Source organism: Ciconia boyciana, chromosome 1 (genome assembly GCF_034638445.1).
Source record: "Ciconia boyciana chromosome 1, ASM3463844v1, whole genome shotgun sequence".
In the NCBI taxonomy this organism is placed as follows: Eukaryota; Metazoa; Chordata; class Aves; order Ciconiiformes; family Ciconiidae; genus Ciconia; species Ciconia boyciana.
The window spans coordinates 146,324,176-146,346,976 of record NC_132934.1 but is presented as its reverse complement, the minus strand read 5'-3'; the positions used below and the strand labels follow the sequence as shown (position 1 = coordinate 146,346,976).

The 22,801-nt window shown below is 42.7% G+C and overlaps 1 protein-coding gene across 11 annotated transcripts in view; it reads left to right on the top strand.

Annotated features, from left to right (window-relative positions):
• GABRA5 (gamma-aminobutyric acid type A receptor subunit alpha5) overlaps positions 1 to 22,801 on the top strand; it is a 58,776-nt gene that overhangs the window by 14,575 nt on the left and 21,400 nt on the right. For all 11 annotated transcript variants that reach the window (XM_072849629.1, XM_072849627.1, XM_072849628.1 and 8 more), the window contains one exon: positions 14,304 to 14,386. In XM_072849629.1, the coding sequence (XP_072705730.1) occupies positions 14,304 to 14,386 (83 nt within the window). The remainder of the gene's footprint in view (positions 1 to 14,303; positions 14,387 to 22,801) is intronic.

Sequence of the window (22,801 nt, the reverse complement as noted above, 5' to 3'; positions counted from 1 at the left end):
AAAGACAGTGCCCTGCTCAGCATATGCAGCTGGAGAAAAATGTGGATTCGACACAGACCTTCTCATCATCCCACTCAGTCCCTTTTCCTCTGGTTTTCACAGGGGGAAAGTTCTTTGTGTGTTTTTGTAGGCTACAGAAAGACACAGAATGCTTTTGTAACCTAAAAAACATGCAACATAACTTTTTTTTTTTGGTAGAGTATTGTGTGTGGGTGTGCATGTGTGTGGAAATAAATTCCCACTAACCATGGTGTATGTGATAAGAAATGGAGCGCAAAGCTTTTTAAATAGCTTGCCTTCCACTATTGCAAGTAATAACTTTAAAAATAAAAGAGTGTCTATGCTATTCTGCTTAAACACAAGTCAGGAGACTGCTTTTGTAACGTGCATGGAGCTGTGCTACTTTAGGGATAGCATTTTTTCGTGACAGGCGTTTCGGCAGCATGAGTGATGCTCCGCCGCGAGGTGGCTTGAGGATCCCGTCCCAACCTGTGCAGAGGTGGCTGTGACATGCAGCCAGCCCCTTCAGCTCCCACCCAGCCCTTTGCAAGTCCCCACAAAGGTAACGGCTCATCAGCATTATCTAGCATGGCTTTCCATGAGAAGATAGGCAGCATTGGGCTTTTTGAGGGGAGAGCTGCTTGTCTCGGCAGTGGTGCACTGGTTGAAGATACTGGGTCTTAGCTGGGGCTTAAGCCCCATCTCCTGTAGCTCCCATCAGGCTTACTCGGTTCTCAGGATCTGGGGATGTGGAGACAACCCTCTGTTAGCTCTGCGTTCCCCTCGTTTCCAAGGAGGAATTGCGAGCTTCCCAGACTGTACGTAGGAGTAATCTGTGCGGGGAGGATTGGACCCTCTGTCATTGATGGAGATGCCTGAATTGCTTTTGCAACCTCGCATCTGGCTGCCTGAATGAAGAGGAGGAAAGCAGCTGAGCCGATGCTGACCTTCCATCTTATTTGAGTTCCAGATATACCGACTGTGATCAGCTGAGCAAACTTCCAGCTTTAGCACTTGTCAGTACATACATTTTCATGACACGCGTGTTTACTTATAAAGAAAAATGTATTCTTTGCATATTGCATTTGATGATATGTTGTCTAGGTCAGAAGTTGATGGGATATATGTTGCTAGGGAAATCTAATGAATGGGCTTCTATAGACGTGCAGTATTAAAACCCTTCTGCATGAATATAAGAACACAACATGCTCTTTAGGCAGATTTCATAGGCAGCAGCGTTCTCTGCAGGGAACAATTTAATAATTCTGATGGTCCTTGATTTGGTAGGCCCTATTTGTTTTATTTTGCTAACGTGGTTTACAAATGATACACTCCTGAATTGAATGTTGCAAATTCTGTTTCTGCCCCTAGAGGGGAGTATTGTCTGTATCACCACTTTTAAATGATTATTTTTAGTAAGAACATTGTGGTAAAAAAGCACTAGCAAATATACTTCATATTTCCCTAACCTGTATAGAAAATAGCTTTGTGAATGGAAGCAAAAAGTTGATTCTTTCCCTTTAAAAACTTAAGAGATATTTAATTTAACTTATCTGAGAAATAAATGTTGTAAAAAGCATAAAGCTCGTTTGTTCCATGAAACTATTCTGAAAAATGGGGACAGTAGTTTAAGCAACCTTTTCAGGCTAAGAGAGCCAAAATGTCTCGGTGAGCTGCATATTTTCACTCAGTGAGAATTGTCTGTAAAGACAGACGCTCTGATAAACTTTGCTGTAGGATGCCAGAAAAAAGCTGTGAGTCTGCCTTTTTTTTTTTTTCCCAGACGTGTATGAAGTAGAGCATGCTCACTAGAGCTAAACCTTTGGACGATAACTGCACTTTTGGCCAGCAGTTCATACGGAATTTTTGATGATTTTCTATCAGCTTGTAGATACTGAAAAATCTTTTTGTGTCATCACAAGGGCCAGGCTCCTTGGAGCCTCACTCTCGCCATCATTTTGAAAGGACTGCAAGCCACTTTTGCTACCACTAGGGCTGCCAGGCATCTGATATAATTTGGGGTTTTAAATATGATGTAGTCATACATCTGAAGAGTGTACAAACAGCTTTTTCCCATGTTATTATGGCGACTGAAGGTTGCCAGAGATCCTGAGAGTGTATACAGTTGAATCTGTGCCATTAATCTGCAAATGCGTAATTTATCAGCTGGAGACTGCAGACATTTGTCAGTACAGTGTTTAAGAAACTCCAAAAATTTTAGAACAGCCCCGAAATACAGTAATCTTTACCACTCCTGGAAGACATTTAAAATTCAGCAATGTGTAGGATGGCTATCCACTTGATGGCAGCATCACCACGCTGCTTGCTGTTCTGTAGCGAATACACAGGCTTATCTAGGCTGAAAATACTGCTGCTTACATTAGCACTGAGCATTAAATTTGTATGTGCAAGTGTACACATGTCCTGGGTGCATGTTAGCACAAAGTCTGCTCTTACATGAAGCGCTTCATTAGCAAGCTAACCATTTTATGCTGTAGAGCTATTTATTATAAAACCAGTTGACTGGAAGATACAATGCTGTTTTCAAGGCTTCCATTGGGAAAGCCGGGTTTTGTTTGCATAGCTTTTTTTAGGGAAAATTATTCTATGAAAAATGTGTGGGTTCACAAGTGCTGACTTTGCCAGAAGGCAGCTTTTCCCAGATGCAGGTTTGCTTGCGTGGCCCTGAGCAAGGAGTGACCAGCAAATCTACGCTTTAAAATGAACCCTTAGTTTTCAATCAGCAGCCGTCTAGATGGGAACGTTTCTGTTCAATTTGCATACATTGTTCTTCTTTCAAAGGGAAGATTTCATTTATGCATCCATTTATATTTACAGAAAGGGATCTGGCAATGCTTTTGGGCATTGCATAAATATTACAAAACTAATTAGGAGCTATCAAGCCATACAAATACGCGTTTCCTTTCCCCATGTTAGACTTGCTGCCTTTTCTTTCATATTCAAGCTTCAAACTGCCTGAAGCTGGAAGAAAAAAACCTGATTTCTTCACATTGGACTGAATCTTGCAGAGTGATGAAAAACTGCCGTGGTGGCAAAGACTCTCAGCTGCTTTTCATCAATTCAGATTTTGACAGAGTGAGAGAAAATAGGGATATACGAAGTGAAGGGTCCTTCCCTGAGGATAGCAGCAGGATTCTTGTTTTAACACCAAGCCTATTGGTTCCCATCTCTCTCCTTTGATTGCACATTGCCCCATTTCTCAAAAGTTGCCCTTCAAGGAACCAAGATTTGTTGTTTTAAAAAATCCATGGCTAGGGTTATCCACAGGAAGAGAAAGGCATCAGAGGAGACTGTGGTGTAATACATTCAAAACGGGCAATTATGACCTGCCCAAATATAGTTCCTATGTAGAGTGCGTGACAATAGCCTATTCTGCTGGTAATAAAAGTGGGCAGAGCCCTGCAGGGATCTCCATCACGGAGACAGGAACTCACACAGCAAGGGCAGAATTGATTAAAAGACAAAACCCAAACCAGAACCAGCCTGTCCTTGGATGAGGGAGATGCTTGCCTGGACTTTGAGGGGTTACAAAAGGTCCAACTTTAGTTTCAGGTCTGCGCTGAGCACAGAGGCAGACCCATCTTTCCCTTGGGATTAGTTGGTACAATTTCTGCCAGGTTCCCTTATGATCCCCCCATTTTATAAGGATGGACCAGGAGGGCTGACCTGATGTCCCGGGTGTTCATGGAGGGGATGGGGTGACTGAACAGAACCGGAGGGAAGCAGTGCCCTGATGGGTACCCCCCAAGCACCACCAGGAAAGCACAGCTGCATTGGTGACTCTGTCTTTGCCCACATCTGCAGACAGGTCCAGCTTCTGCAGCTGGGGACTTTGGGGAGTACGTGGTAGATGTTGAAGAATTGTTATGGCTATGCTCTTTTTTTATTAGCAGGGAGGATAACATGACAGTGAACTCCCTAGTCATTTCACTTAGACTGAAATTAAAAATCTTCATCTGCCTCATCGGAAATACTGTCCTGTGAAGTACATTCATGTTTGTGCTGAAACATCAGACAGCCAATGAGTAATCTAAAGTACTCTGTGGTGGAGTGCAGGAGGCAGGATGGGTGGGATTCACCTCAGCTAATTTTACTCATATGTAACATTGATGGCTGCAGCTGAGCCTCTTGACTCAGAATTGCTCCCAGTGCAGAGAGAGACTTTCTTAAGGAGTTAGTTGTCTGCATTATTTCAGATGTCTGCTTTAGTATGAAAGATGCTAATTTCTCTCCACTCACACTTTAGGAGGTTCCTGTTTTTTTCACAGTGGCAGAAAAAGGAGCATAGGGTAACTACTGTTACTATTGATGTCTGTGTTTAGTCACACAAATCCCATCCTATTTACTTATTTCCATTGGTGTTTCCCACCCCCATACTCACGTAGCATGGGGACTGGTAGCGCACAAGCCACCTAAAGCTATGGGATGTTCTGGGCAGCAGCTGGTCCTGTAGCTGTGTTGTGGAGGACTTGCACAGTTTCCTCTCCATGCACAATAAAGCCCAAGGTTGTGCAAGTGCTGCACGTGTGAGGTTGCTTAAGTTGGATTTAGTCCTCCACTTTTGTCTAGGTGGGTGTAAGAGGGAATATAACGCACTTTAGGAGGAGCTCAAGAAAACCCAATAAATTGCAGTCCTGCCTTTGCTTGTTTAGATGAAGGGAAGAGCCCTTGCGGTACATATAGCATAAGAATTTTGTTGGTGAGGAAGGGGGTATCTAGTGAGGGATGCCAGAGGCCAGCTAGTGGGTGGGTGCTAGGTACCTGTGGCTGAGTCAAGAGTGGAGGATCAGGAAGATTCATTTGAGAGCTTAGGTGAGATAGGGTTGTGCAAGAAATTGAGGTAGAAGGGTTTGGGGGAGCAGGATACTTGGTACTGATGATGGTCACTCAGGAATAACTGGAAGGTATTGCAGGTTGAGATGTAGATATCTGAGGTAGTCAGAGAGTAAAAGAATGTGTGTGAGGAATAAAGGGCTTAGGGAGGCTGGAGAGCGGCTCCAAGCTACTTCAGAAAAGAAGACAGGAAGGGCCTGCTCTAAGATGCTTCAGAAATGGCCGATCAGATGAACATAGTATGGTGGGGTGAGAAATTAATCCTGGATTGTGTTATACCACAGTTACCCTGTAGGAAATTCTTGGTAATTTGCCCTTCTCTGAAGGCTTCATCAAGTCAAAATACCAATGTGTGTAACTGAGTAAAGTCGTGCAACAGGCATGGGTGGGAATAGTCTTCATTGTCCCATTCCATTCCTGTCTACTTGGCTTCTTCAGCCTTTTACAGGAAAGGGTCTTGTTTTCATCGTGTGATGGTGCAGATGAAAACATGCACATGGCTTGTCATTTAATGAGTAGTCCACTGGCAGTGCCTGTTTCTAGTCTTTTGTCTACTCTGTTCTGCAGAAGTCTTAAGACATTGCCTTTGGAGACCTCAGTTACTTTCTAAGAGATCTTATTATGTTAGCTTATCTTACATTGATGTTCAGCCTGACTTATTCAATTTTCTACTGTTAAATTAAAATTTCCTGAAACCACATACACAAATATGTATCTTACAGTTATGTTTATATCACTCAAAAAATTCCCAACTGTTATTTCTATCTGGTTGCTCTAAATGATGAAGTAAGTCTTTTTCACCAGGCTCTAGCTAAAATCCTGAGGTTGTGTCCATTATATGCACTATATCCAGTATAAAAGCCTAGGAAGAATTTCTGCAAGCAAGGCTGGCCTTCCCTTTGCATACTCCTGTCAGGAATTTGGGCCAGAAAACTTTGGGACCAGAAGGGATGATAAAACCCTGGACTGTTTTAATAGTTTAATGACTTTTTATGGTTACAGCTGAGGGATCAGAAGGCTCTTTCCCTGGCTCAGCGAGCACCCACAGCCTGCCCCTTTAGCTGGCACTTTACGGCTGTATTGATCAAGAGCGTGTAGCATTTCAGAGGCAAGGCAAAACCCCAGGTAATAATGTCCTGCTTGGATGGCTAAACAACCTCTTCCGTATACTAATAGGGGTACATATAAATAGGCATGTGCATGTATTTCCTTGTGAAAGACCATATCGTCAAATCGCTTGATGCATGCCCCTTTCACACAGAGGCATGGAGGAGCATTGAAGTTACACAAAAGGCAGGAGATCTTGATGAGAGGTGACCTGGGAGGTGGACACAGAAATGTGAGGCTGGGGTTAAATGCAAGCTGCTGAAAGGTAACTGTGGTGAGATGTTTTGGAGCTGTAGATCGTTTGTCCGAACTGTGGAAAATAACCAAGGATTTCAGCTCTGTATTTAGGGTTGCCAGATGATAATCCCTCCTACCTACCTTCCCATGTCTGTGCATCCCAGTCTAGATGTGAGAGAGCCCAAATGGCCTGGTACTGCCCATCTGGTCCCCCCGCTCCTCATTACTTTCTAAATCCATCTCATTTTTCTCTATAGAAAATAATGCATGCAGTTTTGTGCCTGTCCATACAAATATAAATGTTGTGTGAACTGGGAGGAAGGAACAGGATGGCTGTGCAGCCAGGTAACCCTCATCCAAGGGAGAATGTGTGCCATACTGACAGGCAGAACTGGAGGAGCCAAAGCCCCTTTGGCCAGTCAGAAAACATGCACCAATCAAATCTAATGGGTGGTGTCAAAATTGGAGGGTGGGTGCCCTGTGCCGTGTCCATCACAGTCCTTAGCCTCCATCGTCTAGGGAGCCTACTAGAGCTTTCTGTGCTTCCTTCTTCCTTGTGTACTTGGGTTTTCTCCCACTGAAAACAAGGGTCGGATGACACCCTGTGCAGTTGGGTGGCACTGGGCATTGCTGTCGCCGGCTGGTTCTGCCAGTAGCTGGGACTGGCCTCTCTTGAGATCCAAAGAGAAACTCTTAGTTCAGTCTTACACAGCACTTCAAGAACAATTGTGTTTATTGCAGTTAGCAATTAGTTAGTTGAACAAGCCACCAAAGGGCCATGCTGATGAGGAGATCATACTCAAAACGTGTAGCATGTGCAGACTCGGGGAAATGTGTGGCATGGCATAATGAAGTATGGGCTGGTTGAGATGTTTCCCATTTTACCTGCATCAACAACTGCATCAGCTTCTCAGCATTGCTAGTACTAGTTAGATTTTTGGTTTTTAATTCAAGAATTCAGTAAAAATAGAAGCTACTGCAGAGGAGAGATTTGAAGGCCTTCTTCATGGGGTGTCAAGGAGGATTCATCATGTATAAGGGACCAGCAAGGAGAGAAAGCTTGGGGAGGTTTTTAAGTGAAAATGTCAAGTAGATGGGTGTGATATTGTGCTATAGCATTCATAGCTGCATAGCCGTATTGGTCTTTAGGAAAGTAAGGTTTGTAGGTAGAGAACCTAAAGAAGGAACTTGGCTGCCAAAAAGCTTGGGATTTTTTACTGCACCAGTTAGTCTGATAAAAAACAGAGCTTCTTCCAGCAAGTTTTACCTTGCTTATGGACTTCATTAGAGACCTTGCGCAGCAAGGATGGATAAGTGTAAACTCAGTGCTCCATCCATTGGTTTTATGCATATTAAAGAAATACTGTAGAATGAAGGGTATTGCCTCTACTATAAACTTTTTCCAGGAGCTGGAAATGTGATTCTTTCTAAAACCCCCAAACCCCTATCAAAGATCAGATAATTTAAGTGTCCTATTGGTTATTTCATTGCCTTTCTCTGTTTTTCCTGTGTCTAGAGGCTGAACATCCCCCCTGCCCCCATCTAAGAGTGTGCTCTGGGTATGCCAAGGTATGCCACATGCAGGGTGGTCATTCCTATAGTGGCACAGCATTTGAGATCAATCCTGTCCACCTCAGATCATCTCAGGATAGCCTAGTCTTCAGCACAGTTAATCTAGGCAATTAAAATCTTGTTTTCTCACTTCAGCATAAGCTATGCTAAGGATTTGGTTTGTTTAAAATGAGAGGTTTGCTGTCAAGTACACCATGCATCTGAATTATGTATTCACAGCTCACAAAAACATCCATAATTGGAGCTCTTAGTCTTCCATAGTCCCTTCCCTGTGGCATTTTCAAAGCACATTTTGGTGTCATATAAAGATAACGCATCTCAGCATCATAGGAAAGTTGAGAAAGGGTAGTATTCCTGGCAGAGTGGTTATGAAGGAAAAATGGGCTAAGACAGAAATTTCTGCAGACCACCTCACTCCAGCTCCTAGCTTTAATTTCTGTTCTGTGTTCATTCTTTATGGTGGATTCCAAGGAAATGAGTGTACAACCAGCATTATAAATAAGAAGCAGCGGTGAACTGCCTCCACATCCCACGTAGAGGTGCAGAACAAGGCCTTGAGTCTATAGCTGGGTCTCTTATCCAACACAGTGACAGAGATTCATGAGCAAGGCAGTGTTTGAGTTACCGAGAATAATCACTTCTTTCCCCCTGAGCCAGGCTGCAGACAGTCACCCAGCCAGGGACAGGTTTCAGGGTGAGACTTACAGCCGTCGATACCGTGACTGAATGTGTATCCAGATCCTAACACTTCTATGCTGTGTTAGGTAACCCACTGTCACCACCATCCACAGAGTTTGTTAGGACTGTATGGGAAGTGCTTCAGAACCAAGAAAGGTCTTTACATATATATATGTGTGTGTGTATACTTATATATATATATGCTCATATAAGCACACGTTACATTTACTTAAGGAACACAGGGAGGCATCAGTTCCCTGACTACACACTTAACTGTGCTGGGGCCTGAAATAAGTCTTGCTGTAAAACCATTTGAAAGGAATAACAGTTTGGTTATAAAAGTGCTCCCAAGACATCACAGTGGGAGAATGGGCTGAATACTTGCATCCTGAGTCAGGGCTAAATGAGTAATTTCACAAACCTAACAATGTGTTTGCAGTTTGAAGAAACCAACCCAAACCAGCAACTCTCTGTTATTTCTGTTATCTGCATGAGCGTGCGAGAGTGCATACTGGAGATGCCGCAAGGGCTCAAATTGCTCTGCCGAGGTCCCGTCGGAGCAGGTATCCAGGGAAGCTCCTCCTGGAGTTGGCTCCTGAGAAGGGTCTGACCCGACCCTGAAGTCTCCCTTTGCAGGGGGCCAGCCAGCCCTTTTGGGTGGGGTACAGCTTGGGTAAGGCTTGATCCACTTAACTCTTTTTTGGCATATTGGGGACACGTTGAGATAGATTTGAGATGAGTTTCAAGCAAACATTTTGCCTTTTTTTAAGGAAAATGGTGATGGCTGGCCTCATGCTGGGAAGGACACTTTGGCTCTTCTGCGCCCATTCTGGCCCGAGCCCCACAGTGGGTACTGGTTACCAGCCCAGGTAGGGCCAAAGCACAGCATTAAAATGCTCCCTTTAATCAGGGGCAAGAGTGTTGCACAGAAATAAACAACTAAGAAGAAGGAGCTGGTTTGGGGATTAGGGCAAACAGGCAGAACAACTTTGTATCTCTCTGACCCCAATACCTCAGAGCCAACAAAACTTCCCCTGTGTCCCCTTCATCAGAAACTCTTGTTATTCAACACTTATCTTGAGTTAACTTCTCCCAAAAGGCAGCAGTGACTCTGCCTTTCTGCTCCCCTCTCCTTCTAAAGCTCTCTGTTTTAATTTGTTTGCATACTAAAGCTAGTAGCTGATAAGAAAAAGCAAGTTTCTGTGGCTGTCTGTTGGCTTCCCGGGCAGGTGACTGCCCTCACCTCCTGCCTGGCAGCTGCAGATAATACTCCGGAAAGTGTTTTCTGCACTTCCAGGGTAGCAGAGAGTTGATAGCTTTGCTCAGTCTCCCAGCTCTTTTCCCACGAGTAGGAGCAGATGCTCCTTGCATTGAGGGAAATCACGGGAACAGCAGGGAGGACCCTGCAGCCCCCTAAAACAGGCTCTTGTGGGACAGAGTGCCTTGTGCTCTCCTTGAAGCACACTTGCTGCAGATGTCTGGCTCCCAAACATCTGCATTTATGTCCTCGCCACATCCTTAACTTTAACATCCCCTTCTTCCCCCGCCTGTTAAAAAGCAATGACCTCTTGAAAGCATCGTCTTACTTAATTCTCCAGTGGAAATGATTGAAGGTGACTTTTCTGGAGTGAAGGAGACTTGCTGCTTGAATTGTTGTGCTTTTCTTAGATGGGTATTCACTTATGTGTCTGTATTTTGTTGGAACAGAACATCAGTAATCACTTTATGTTCTTAAGTAAAGTCTATACATAATGAAGCTTTGATGAAACTTTCATGTACAATTATGGATGATAAGTGAAATAATTTGTAGACCGAACTTTTTTTTTCAGATAGTTAAGGTATGCTGTAGCGTTTTGTTGGTTGATTAACGTTTGGACAGCAGTGTAAGTATTTGGAGCATTATGAAAGTGAAATTTTGTTGTTAATAATAAATCAGCAGCTGTAACCAGGGTTTGTTACATATTTTTGGTGAATACCGGCCCCATTGAAGTCAGGGAGAATTTTACCATTGACTTCAATAAAATCAGAGTTTCGTCCTCCCATTATAAAGGACCTTTAACAGCCACTTATAATCTTGTCAAAAACTCTGTTTGAGTGAAACTAATCCCATAGGGCTTTTATTAAGACAGAATGATGGTGGAGGAGGGAAGCTTTTAAATGCTTCTGTTGGAAAGAACTGCAGTTTGAGCAGTGCTTGTGCTGTGACAGAAAAATCCTGGTTTGGAGACTGTTTCTAGCTCAGATAACTGTGCTGCAATGAGCACAGCAAGATTGTTCTGGAGTGACCATATTAAAAGGATTAGGCAAAGGCTGTTTCATATATGCATGCCAAGGCCTCCTTTCTCTTCTTTCAATAGATGCAAACGGGGAGTAATTTTGTTATAAGCAGCTGTGTAAACTAGGGTATGCAAAGGGTACCTAAGCTTTAACACAATGTTAAAAGCCAAAGTGTGCAAATATCACCTCAGGTGATATTTGAAGGCACAGACCCGGATATCAATTTATTTGTGACTCCTGGAGCTATGATGTGAATATATAGTTTGTAGTCAGCACCTAGGAGCAAATCTGTGTGCAGTGACCCATGCTTCCAGCCCCCAGAGTGTAAGAGATGGCTGCTGTGCTGGTTTTTTTTTTCTGCATGCAGTAGAAAATCCAGTCTCTTTGAACCAGGAGTCAATTTAGTGCCTCTGTTTTTCAGGTCCTCACACAGTAATGAAAAAAAGCTACTGTTGGGCACAGAGCACTCTGCAGAAATTCAGGGTGGTGACATTTATGTGGTGTATCAGAACCCACAGTCAAGTTTTCTGTTGTGTTGCCCATTACAAGACGCTTCACAAGCCTTGGGTAACGCATGCTTCATAAGAGGTAGCTAGGAGAGTGTTCACTGAGCATTTTAAATTTACATAAGAGGCTCAGCTACATACTTTTTAAGAATAGCATGTAACAAATAGGTATAGCCGGTTCATCTGTTCAAGATGGCCAGACTAAGAGTGGCCCTAGGATGGAGGCACAGGAAAAGGAAAGAAGCATGCAGACATCATTGATAAAGAGCAAAAGGAACTTCTTCATCCAAAGATTTCATGTTAATGAAAGGAAAGGCTGTACCCAAGCACGCTTGCAGCTGCTAAACTTGGTTCTCCCTACCTCTGGGCTAGACCCAGAAGACTGCACCAGGCACCATCCTTTTAAGGGATGTGCCACCTTTTGCTGCATGAGGGATTCAGAGGGGGCACAGGAGTAGCCCTGGCACCACCAAGGTCTTTGTGGCTTCTGAGTCAGGTAGTGGCAGCCAGGTGCCCTCCAGCCTTATGTGCTACCCTTTCATTTAAGACTGGCAAAAAATAATTTCTGGAGGGACTTAATTAAGTTCCACTGGGTCACAGTCTCTGTGCACCTCATCTTCACTTCTCTTGCACATTTATGGTTGAGGAATGTCTACAGCCTTCCTCTTTATGCACAAGTGTTATTTCCAGAGATGCAGGGAGCAGGATACAATTCATAGGACAATCTGATGAAACAGAAGGTCTTATTCACAATTCTGCATTGAATCTCCCTTCACTTCCTGATTTCATAGCTGCTCTGTTGGTAAGATGGATATAGGGATCCCTTCCTTGGAGGTTTGCAGATGACAAGTATGTGTATTAAAATGTTGTCAAGCTGCAGCCTTTGAAACAGCATACTTGAACTGTTGGTAGGCAAAGAGACAGGAGATGGACTGCAGTAAAACACGTCAGCGTTCTTATGGCACTTGGAGGAAGGTTTCTGAATTTATCAAGAAAATTAAATTTGCAATACTTAGTACAGAAAATATAATGATGCACTAGAGGGATGGCAGCCTTGTCTTAAAGTACCCATAGAGTGATTTTTATGAAAAGGATGCAAGTTCTGGATGGAATACTACTAGAACCAGTTTGTTAAATTCATCCATGTAGCACTCTCAGGGACTGTGGCTTTGCTGGCTTTGGTGTCCAAGGGCAGTCTCCACTGCAGACAACTCCGTATTTTAGTGATTTTAAAATTTCTTTTACAAAAACAAAGTCCAAGAACAGTTTTGCTTAAGGGCAGGTATCTCAGGCCTCAGTCATTTCTTTTCTATATTGTAGACTTCCTGTCTGTTCTTACCAAATGATGCATTATCTCTGTTCTGAACTGGACTTTTTATATGTTTTATTATCTTTACATTTTCTATTACCGTTTGCAGTTTGCCTTTTTCCCTCCCTGTTTCCGAGCCCATCCTCGTGATACGATCTCTAGCCAACGACACTATTGCATTTCTCTGTGCTTATTTTGCCATTTCCAGCTATTGGTAAAGCTCCAGAATTTCTGTGCATTGGCAGAGAGTGGAGCTGTTTCCCCCAATTTGTTGTCCATGTAGCTAGAGTGCCCCGGCAAGGCATCATTGTGTTCCATTGAATTGGACTGGCTGAACGCTGTGCCATCTGTACACAGACAGATTGTTACCCTTTACGATCCCTTTGGATAGAAGTTCTTGTAGCAAGAATACTCACTTCGGTGTGCTAATATGAAGCGGTGAGTATATATAGCCAGGGAGCATAGCTACGTGCGGCTGTTGTGATAGGAAAGAGTACTTTTGCATTCTGGTAGTAGGGTGTTGTGGATTTCTTTGCAGATTTTTGCCCCCCAGGCAGCAGTTTGGTGAGGAACCAGGCTGCCCTCCAGCAGAGCTCTGCATCACCCCAGCACCAGGCAGTCTGTGAGGCTTTGAGTGTCTCTGGTCTGTTGCCTCTGAAGCAGAATAGCAGCATAAAACGAGAAAGCCATAAGGGTATTCATAATGTAAAATGAGATTTGCATCCTCACTATCCTGAGAAAACCATCTGTATTATGCAAATATCAAAATGACCTAATCAAAACAGGTTGTCATTGTGCTATGTGCTGCGTGGACCTAGAAAAGTAAGCTTTGGCTATGTTGGATATATTTGATATATTTGATGTATTTGATATATTTGATATATTTGATATCAATATAACATATGCACTACTCAGAAGTTTACCTTAGACTTTGTGTTCAGCTTGATCTGTCAGTCATACAGCACATCCATAGGATATGTCTATTTTTTTCTAAGAGTTTTTCCTTCCCTACCTGTATGTCCACTATAGCTCAAGAATTTCCATGTAGTGGCAGGGCAGTCCAGGATAGAATTGTTTCCCCAGGCCATATGCTGGGGAAAATGATCCTGGTGTTTTTTCCTGACAAGGTGCCCAGGTAATTCACAATTGGACTGTCCCAATACCATGTGATTTCCACGAAAACTAACTCTAGTGCTATATAAAGTCATAGATATAGATATAGATATAGATATAGATATAGATATGTAATTGACTTTATATATGACTTTTTATATAGATATACATATTTATTTTATATACTTTTATTTATTTATAAATATTATTTTTATCTATTTAAATAGTTACATCTATATATAAAGTCGATGCTTCTTTATGTCTGTAACCGTGCTATACTGAGGAGTCAAATTCCTAGTCCGGTTACAGTATCTCCAGAAAGCAGATAAGAATATGGTACATGGCAGAAGCTCCAGCACAGGAGTTCTTTCACGTACTAACAAGAAAGAATGATCTTACTGAAACAGCTTACATAAATAAAATCAGTTCACGTGTCTCAGTGTTACTAGATAAGGCCTATAGCATGCACACACAGTGGTGCACCTGGCTTATCTCACATTCAGTTTAACAGGGGGTTGCTGTGATTTCAGCAGGAGCAAGGAGCCTTCTGAAAAAGCTTGCTTGTGTCAGCACTCATATTGTGGTGAGAGGCCTAAAGGCAAGGCACCGAAAAAAAATTATGTATGTGTTTTCTTTTTACTCCCCCACAGATTGACCATCTCTGCTGAATGTCCCATGCAGCTTGAAGATTTCCCCATGGATGCACATGCTTGCCCATTAAAATTTGGAAGCTGTAAGTTGTCTTCTGAAATAAGAACTGGAAAAATCCATCTTTTCTGTCCGTCTTTTACCTGTCTTTTCACCTTCAGCCATGTCTTGTATGAATCGTTTACCCTCCCCTCCCCTTTTAACATTGCTCATTAGCACGCCCAGTCCGCCACCCCTGCTGCTACCCTGCTGCTCATTTTCGATGAGTGTGCTCTATCTGGCACTGCCGCTTCTCAGCTCATGCTTGCATGCTCCGTGATAAACAGTGAGCTGATGATTGATATATCCACATCAAGCATAACAGCCACTGTTAGATGGAGTAGTAGATGCAGACAGGTAAGTTGATAACTTGGTTTTACATTTGTAGAAAAATGGAGCTTTCATTGGACAATATCAGATTGATGTGCTATTGTGGTACTTAACGTGAATCAAACTGCAGTGCAATATCTACATCGCATATACTAAAAGAGATCTAGAATATTAAAAGAGGAAATATCTTTCCATTTGGCTTAATAAATCCAGTCCTGTATCTTGTTACATGATGTTGCATACACATGTATTTGTATATATGCACACATTATTCTAAACTGTATGCTGAACGATGATTTTTCCTCAATTCCAAGCCTCTAATCCACCACACTGCTGCCTTGCCAGAAGCCTACTTTAAAAATAACCTCAGGGGATCAGATGGTTATATTTACATACAAAGCTCTTAATTAAAGTACAGATGAGGCTACTACAGTAGACATTTTTTATTTCAGTAATCAAATCAGAGGTTCCAGGTGCAATCAGTGTCTCTAAAGACTTTTGAAAATTACCACGCCAGGCATTTTGTTGGTCCCTGAAGCCACCTAACTTCAGCATTTTTCAATGTTTTTTCAGTCGTATCAATTTAGAGTCACTAATCCTAGCAAGATTAAGCTTTGCCTTTATCGTCTGTATCTGCCCTGGTTTAATACTGGCTATGCATTGTCTTCTAGTGATCATACTGAGAAGTAAAAACACTGTTTACAGTAACGATTACCAAATTACCAAACTTAAGATGATTTCCCTTCCCTCTTCCAATCCAGATAGACCTAGTTTCATCTGAATAGCCACCAGTATTTTACAAGGTCACTGCAGGTTCAAGTGTGTCCATTTACTTCAGCAACATTAATTTACAGCAAAGCCAATATAAATCTGAAAGTCTGTACACCTTTACGCTCAACTTAAAAAATTATATGCAAACCATCCATTTCATTCCAAACTTGAAAATGGGAAAGCATCTCACAGGAAAATGTCATTATTTGTAAATAAGGTTAAACAAAAGCTACTGGAAAGAATTAAGATGGAAAAGAAAAATAAGTTATCCTTCCTGGTATTACATATTATTTACTGTATTGCTAGATAAAGTTGAAGTCACACCTGTTGGTCTCTAGTGCAGACTATAGAACTGGGATGTTGGGTAGTTTTATGAAATCTTGCAAAATATACAATATAAAACTAAAAGATATATATTTAAACAAAGAGCCTGATGCACCAGAGATCTGAAGCGCAACCTTAAAGTTAAAAGGATGCTTCAATGCATTAGTAGACTAGGTGCAGGAAGGTACAGGTTCTAACTCTCCATATAGTAAGACATAAAAACCCCAACCAAATATGCAAGTGCAGGAGATAACATTACTAGATAAGCTACAAACACTTAGGAGGAATACAGTCTTCAATAGCATTGAAAAAGACCCAACAATCTGTCTGAATGCAATTATATGTTCTGCTTGTGCCAAATGTGTTACGTATTAATCACCTATTAGCACACAGGTAATTTTAACCCAGGGAAAAACCAACACTGAAAAGTCATATTTTAGTCATATTTAGGCATGTGAGGGCTAAATATGGTTTTAATTCATGCTCCTTGCCATGCTCAGTACACAATCCTAGGGTATATTTTATAAGCTACTACAAGTCACCTTTAAGTTCTTCCAGAGTGTATAGACATGGAGCCATTTGGCCCATGCTGGTCCATACCGGTAGCCTCTGCAGTTAGGGACAAGCTATAGACAATCTTTCAGCCTTGGGAATATCTGTATTACTGATCTGAGAGCTCATTAGTAATTTATTGTGATTTAATATGCAGATGTTTGCACAAGTAGCAGCCAATAAGCCAGGGTTTATTGAATTAGCCCAGATATATTTCAGGAGAATACAATATTTAGTCCCTATTTACAGCAATCCAGGTTTGCATTAAGTCATCTTCAGGCTTGCAGCAAGACAAAGCCTACAGGGTAGATTATACACAAGCACATGCCCTTTCTGCTTTAGCTTTCCTCCCTGTCTTTCCCCAAAGGGTTTCTTTTTAATGGTCTTCTTTCCAAGAAGGATTTTGAAAAGCCTCAAGGAATAGCATCAAAGTAAATGTTAAATGCATTATCAATAGAGCTGGGAGGGTGGAGAAGAGACAAGTGCTAACTGGTCAGAGGGTGGAGAGAGCAGGGCAGCAGAACAAAGCAGCCGGTGCACGGGCGGATCGGCAGCAGAAAGGATGCCAAGAAGCATCGGTGCCACATCAGAGGCAGGAGCAGGTTATTATTTTTCTGGCTGCAGGAGCGTTCACCGCACTTGCTATAATTCAGCAAGCAAAAGAGAAAAAGCCCTGACATTTCCTTCAGTATTAAAGAGAAGGAATGTTAATCTTGCTCACAGAAATAAAGGTAAATGTTGAATTCTTATGTCCCGTTTGACTGGTTTCTTGCTATATTAGAATTGTGGGAGATTTTATGGGCCTAGGCAGCATTATATGTAGCAACAGAATATTTTGTAGAAATAATTAAAAGCAAGGTCAAATATGGGAAAAGGGATATTAAGCTACATGCACACACCACCAGCTGAGATACCTGCCAGGCAGTTCAAATACCAACTACAGAAGTAATACTTCTTAATGCCCTATGGCATGTCATGAAAAGCTTTGCTGGCTAGAGGCCAGAAGTTCAAGGATAGCTTCTAATGAACTGAACAGAGCAGCTTTTAGTTGTCGTCCTCTTAAGTACAACACCCCAGTGCTCAGAGATGGCAAGATCAGTTGGGTCTGCTCCAGGAGTTGCAAGTACATGGGTACTGTCCCTCTGGGCTTGCATCCCTGCTAGCGATAAGGCCCCCTGTAGAAATCGTCCTGCAGAAATCTCATTTAGAGGTACAAGGGAACTGGGGACGGTGCATGAGTGCAGGCCCTTGGGTCTCTGCAAAAAGGCTCTGCTCCCTTCAGACCAGGGGTGCTCAGTGGGGATGGCTGTGGCACTCTGTTCATTACCTCACAGCAGCATGGGAAGGATGCTGTTTTCTTCCATGGCCGAGTTTAAAATAAACTTTCCGTTGCAATTCTAGTGCTGACCTGTACTCTAAATAAATTTGCTGGTCAAACAGGATCTGATGAAATTTTCTGATGCCAGCCACAGTTTCGCTAGCAGCGTCTTAGCCTAAGAAATGCCTCCTTACCCCCAAGCTATTTCTGGTGTGGGGAGGAGGAATTAGATAAGACAGCAAGGACATTAAAGCTAGGAAGCTTTAATGTTTCACCGCTTCCACTGATAGGCCTTAAGAGTACATTAAAAGTATCATTTAGTACAGTTTCCAAACACCCATGTGTCACTGGGTAGGTAAGCATCATTATCTCTAGGGCAGCTGAGGCAGAGAACTTAATTGACTTTCTGTAAGGTCACACAGCAAATCAATGTCAGAAAAAGGATTAGACTCAACTTCTTTGGTTGGAGAGACAGATGTCTAATCCACTAGACCATGAAGGCCTCTGCCCAAGCAACTGACTTAACTCCTAAATCTCATTTTACTCATGCGTTAATTATATCAGTTTTACCTAGCTCACAGGGATGCCCTGAAGATGAATTAGTTAATTGCTCTTAGTGAATGTTAACCAGTGCTTTGACAATGTCAAATACTGTAAGGTGGAGCCTATTTATGGCAACTGTCTCTTGAAGGCACGGTGTCTGAGTACATGTAGTTATCAGATCTTGTATTGTGGAACAGATAAATGCATGAATCTGCTGCCCACTAGTCACTTGGCTGCAAAAAAAGCCCTACTATTTTTAAAGTAGAGAGTCTAATGAATATTCTGAAAATAATGAGATCCCCTAGCTCATGAGCAGGGGAAAAACGGGCCTGGTGCTTATTCCTGATGAATTTAATTTGGCCATGTAGACAGCGAAGGTTGATCACTGTAGATAAAAAAGGGAATTTTCTGACTGTGAGAAAACAGCACTAGGTAAAATTTGTAGCATGTGAAGAAAGTAGTTAACATGGTTATGTACATCCTCCTTTTTAACAGCTCAAACTGAGTCATGGTGTCTGCTATGGCCTTTGGTAAAGGAAAGTGCTATCTCTGTGGCAGGAGACATGCCCAAATTATTTTCCTCTAAGAAGGCTGGTGAACTCAGAGTAATGAGGAGACAGTAACTTCATCAGTATCCCAGGATTTTATTGCAACACTTAACATTAAGGCACTCTCTGTTCACCAACTATCCGTGCACCTACAGCCACTGAGACATTTCTCCAAAAAAAGTATTTTAAGAAAATTCCCCTGATGGTGAAGCTTCTCTATAATGCTGAGAATTAGCTGAGATAGCACTGAGGTGAAGGCACCTACAGGCGATTTCCTGATTTTTTTGCTTCCCCCAGTTAGCACCTGTGAAGCTGCAGGAGAACTGCAGGTAGGGAGAGAGAACTTCAAAACAGAGTCTCTCCAAACAGACTCTAATTCTGGTTTAGTAAAATGTGATAAAGAATGTATTCAGCCTTTCAAAACCTGTGGGTAAAAGTCTTGTATAAGAATATAATTAAATGAATAATAAATAAAGACAAATGCTAATTTTAGGAGACTTTGAAAAGGGGAAACGGCTCTTTGGTAGGTTTTCCTCGGTTGCTCCCAGGGAGAGCTGGAACTGCAGTCTCACACGGAGAGGCAGAGCTTTTCTGTTACTCGTCTCTATCAGCTGGCCAGAAGAGGCTCCTGAGCCCATTCCTGAAGCAGAGACAGGCAGCGCAGCTTGTTGACTCTGCTGGAAAGTGTTAGTGCCTTCTTTATGAAAGGGCACATGGAAAGAGCCAGGGAGGTTCTCTGTGAAATGCTGAGCGGCCAAGTTCAAGACTAAGTTTGATTTTGCAATTTAAGGCAAAAGCCAGTTGATATAGAAATGATAGGTTTAGCCTTTATGCAGTGTATAGAAGCTTTCCTTGAAGTCAAGGGAGGCGTGCTGCTCACTCATGTAACGTCTTCTCTTACATTTTCCTAAGGTTTATCACTGCTTACTTAGACACCTCCTCCATTGCAATGAACGCCTAAATGACTAAAATAAGGTGAAGCTAGGTGAATACTAAAATTCAATATTTCTAAGACATTTGATATATTTCTCTGCTCACTCCTTCTTCCCCATGTTACCACCAGTTACTAACCACCACTTTGATTGTAATTCTCCCCTAATTTTTAGCTGTTTAGAAGCTAGGTCTCCATACATGCTGAAAGGGATGCTTGTGGCAGCATCAGACAGGCGGCCTAGACAACTAGCTTGGACCAGGGATGTAATTTTACTTAAGTTTAGCTAGTAAAGCATAGGCATCTAGCCTGAACTAATTTTCCATACAACCCTTAGAATGAGTGGAGGAGGTGGAGACCACCTAATGGTATTGCCTCTAGTTTGCTTGAAATCGTGGACACATGACTAGTCGTGGAGCTGTGTTGTTTAAAAAATTAAATCTTTTAGTTCAGAAGTCCTTAATACACAGATTCCTGACTGAAACACACTCACAAAATCATAGGGATTCCCTAGAGCCACGAGGCTCCCCTAGAATCCCCCAGATCTTCTGCAGCTCTTACCTGTTCTGGGACATGGAAATGCTCTGCTGCAGAATAAGCAGGGTGGTTTGTTTGGTCCATATCAAAAGCATTGCATTGACAGCAAAACCTTGGAAAATGGACAGGATGGATCTGTGACAATTTTAGAGAAACAAATACGTCACAGTTAGTTATCTAGACTCCCTTTATGGCCACTGAAAGGAAATAAGTACTTCTGTAGTGTGGTTCATTAGAACTACTTTTGATAACTGCCTAAGGATGAGATGAATAATATTTTAGAGGTTCCTATAATATTATAGAGGTTCCTATTTTTCTGCAATACTAGCTCAGATGTAGATGAGTATATTGTACCCTGATCGGAGTAACTTAGAATTCTGTTTTTCTCTACGTCGCTAGCTGAGAAATACATACTTCTGTTGTACTTTGTTCAGAAGAACAGTCACTGCTGTAGATTAGTTGGGTGTTACTTACGTTGGTGGCAAGCTTTTGTATCTCTCCTAGGTACTATTTGAGCTATTTCTGCTGCAAGTCCCATTTTTCAAGGGATCTTAATAAAAGTCAGTAGGGCTCTTCAGTGTAGGGACAACTTTACCATTTCTGCAAGGATCTTGTATGAGCTCTGTTGTTCCTCCTGCACTGACTGGAGTGGGTTATACCAAGAGACGCTTAAGCCTTCTCACAGGTGGTGCAACATAGCCTGTACTAATTTCGATATGCATCTATAGCAATATGGACACCTTTTTAGCCAGCATTTTGAGCAGTCAGTGCTGCCAGCAGGTTCAACCTTGCATTGAGTCCCACAGTCAATGTGGAGCGATGCAGCCTGGATCTCCCAAAGGGCAGAAGATTCAGCAAGCATGGTGCGTAAAAGAAAATGCTGTAATATTCAAGTATTTCAGAGATTTAAGAAGCTTTCTTAACAGGAGTCTACTTAGAATTTAAAACATGGGGTTCTGGGCCTGGACTGCATGGTGCGGGTTTCTGCAGCAGCTGTTGTTATGGGACCCTAGTCTGCATGAGAACTTGCAAGTGGATATGACCCTAACTTCTCACTCGTCTGGTAGGTTTCCCATAGAAGTGATACCGTTTAGTGTGACAAAAGGGAAAAGGGCCCTTTCTAAAAGCTCCCTCAAATTACCAGATCAGTCAGTTTTTCTTCGCCCATTACCATGACACACATTCAGGACTTCCCAGAAAAGGCTGGAGAAACTGTGCTAGTATTCTTTTTAAGCATTTGCAGTCACTGTCATTAATTAACTTTTCAAAGACCTTGTCACATATACATGGTTACTGTTTGCACTGAGATAATGTTAAAAATACATTAAAAACGTGGTGTTTGCTACCTTCCAGTCCTCCTGGGCTGTGATCGCTGCTGTGTGAAACACTGCCCAGCTCTGGGTCAGTCAGTTCCTACTTCTGGTCACCCCCTGTTCAGAAGCCAGGGAGTTTTTCCCCCTTAGGTTCATAGCAGAGCAAAAAAGGGAAGTCAGAAAGAACAATTCCTCGCACAGGGCATTTGCCACGTGATCCAAAAAAGCTGTTGTCTTCCCCATCCGACTCGCAGCCGGCGCTAACCCCAGGCTGCAAACTCTGCCAACGTGCAGCGGCCAAGGACTTGGCTCCCTACCAGTGCAGAGCAGCCGCCACGCAGGCAGGATCGCCTTTAATGAAACCCTTTTCCGTGTCGGTAAGGAGTGCTTCCCAGGGGCGCTGGTGGCAGCTTTTGTAGCAGCTGCAGAGAGCCCCTCGAGCGGCCACGGCTGAAAGGCTGCGTGCCGCCTGCCCAGAGAGCAGCCTCCTCATCAGGAGGTGGCCCATGTGCATCAGGCTTTTTGGGAGGGAAAAGCTCAACCGGTGGTGTTTTCAAGCTCAAGGAAAGAAAAGTTCAGGCAGGGGAAGAAGTTGGTGTGGAGATACTCAGCAGTGGGGGTTTTTTTATCTCGCCTGAAAGAGGTCTAGACATGATTGTGGCAGAGCAGCATGGAGATCCAGGTGCTTTGCTGATGGTACAAACATCAGCATGTGTTTCCCACTCTGGAGATTTCAGCCTAAATTTAAAGGCTGCGCAACTGCTTGATTACAGGAAAACAGTGATTCAGTTTGAGTTGTCAGCAGTAGAAAATGACATGCAGAGACTCTGTGCTTAATGTGCTTAAGCTTTCAAATGACCCTTGGGTGCAAACCTGCAGACATTGCTGGGCCTGTAATGCCCCAAAAGGCATAGCGAGGGCTTACGGTTGCCAGCCATGGATTGCAGGTTTATGCCACTGGTAAATGGGATATTATTTGTAAATGGGACGAATGGGTAAATACTGCTCCACTGCTTTACAAGCCAGGTTTTTAATGAGTGTTATTTTCTAAGGTGGCTGTTTCCATGGCTTGTAAGCATTTCATAAATGTTTCTGAAATAATTCTCATGATGCTAGTGTGAGGTTGGTAGGTCTCTGCTGCCTGCATTTTGCAGGTGGGGATAAAGGAGGCAAAGAGCAATTACAGTCTCTTCTGAGCAAAGATAGAGTGGTTCATTACCTGCCTTTATTGCCTCTGTCGTTATGGGTCCCTAGGTTCAATTAGAGCCTCCCAGTACTACTGCAGTAGATTAAT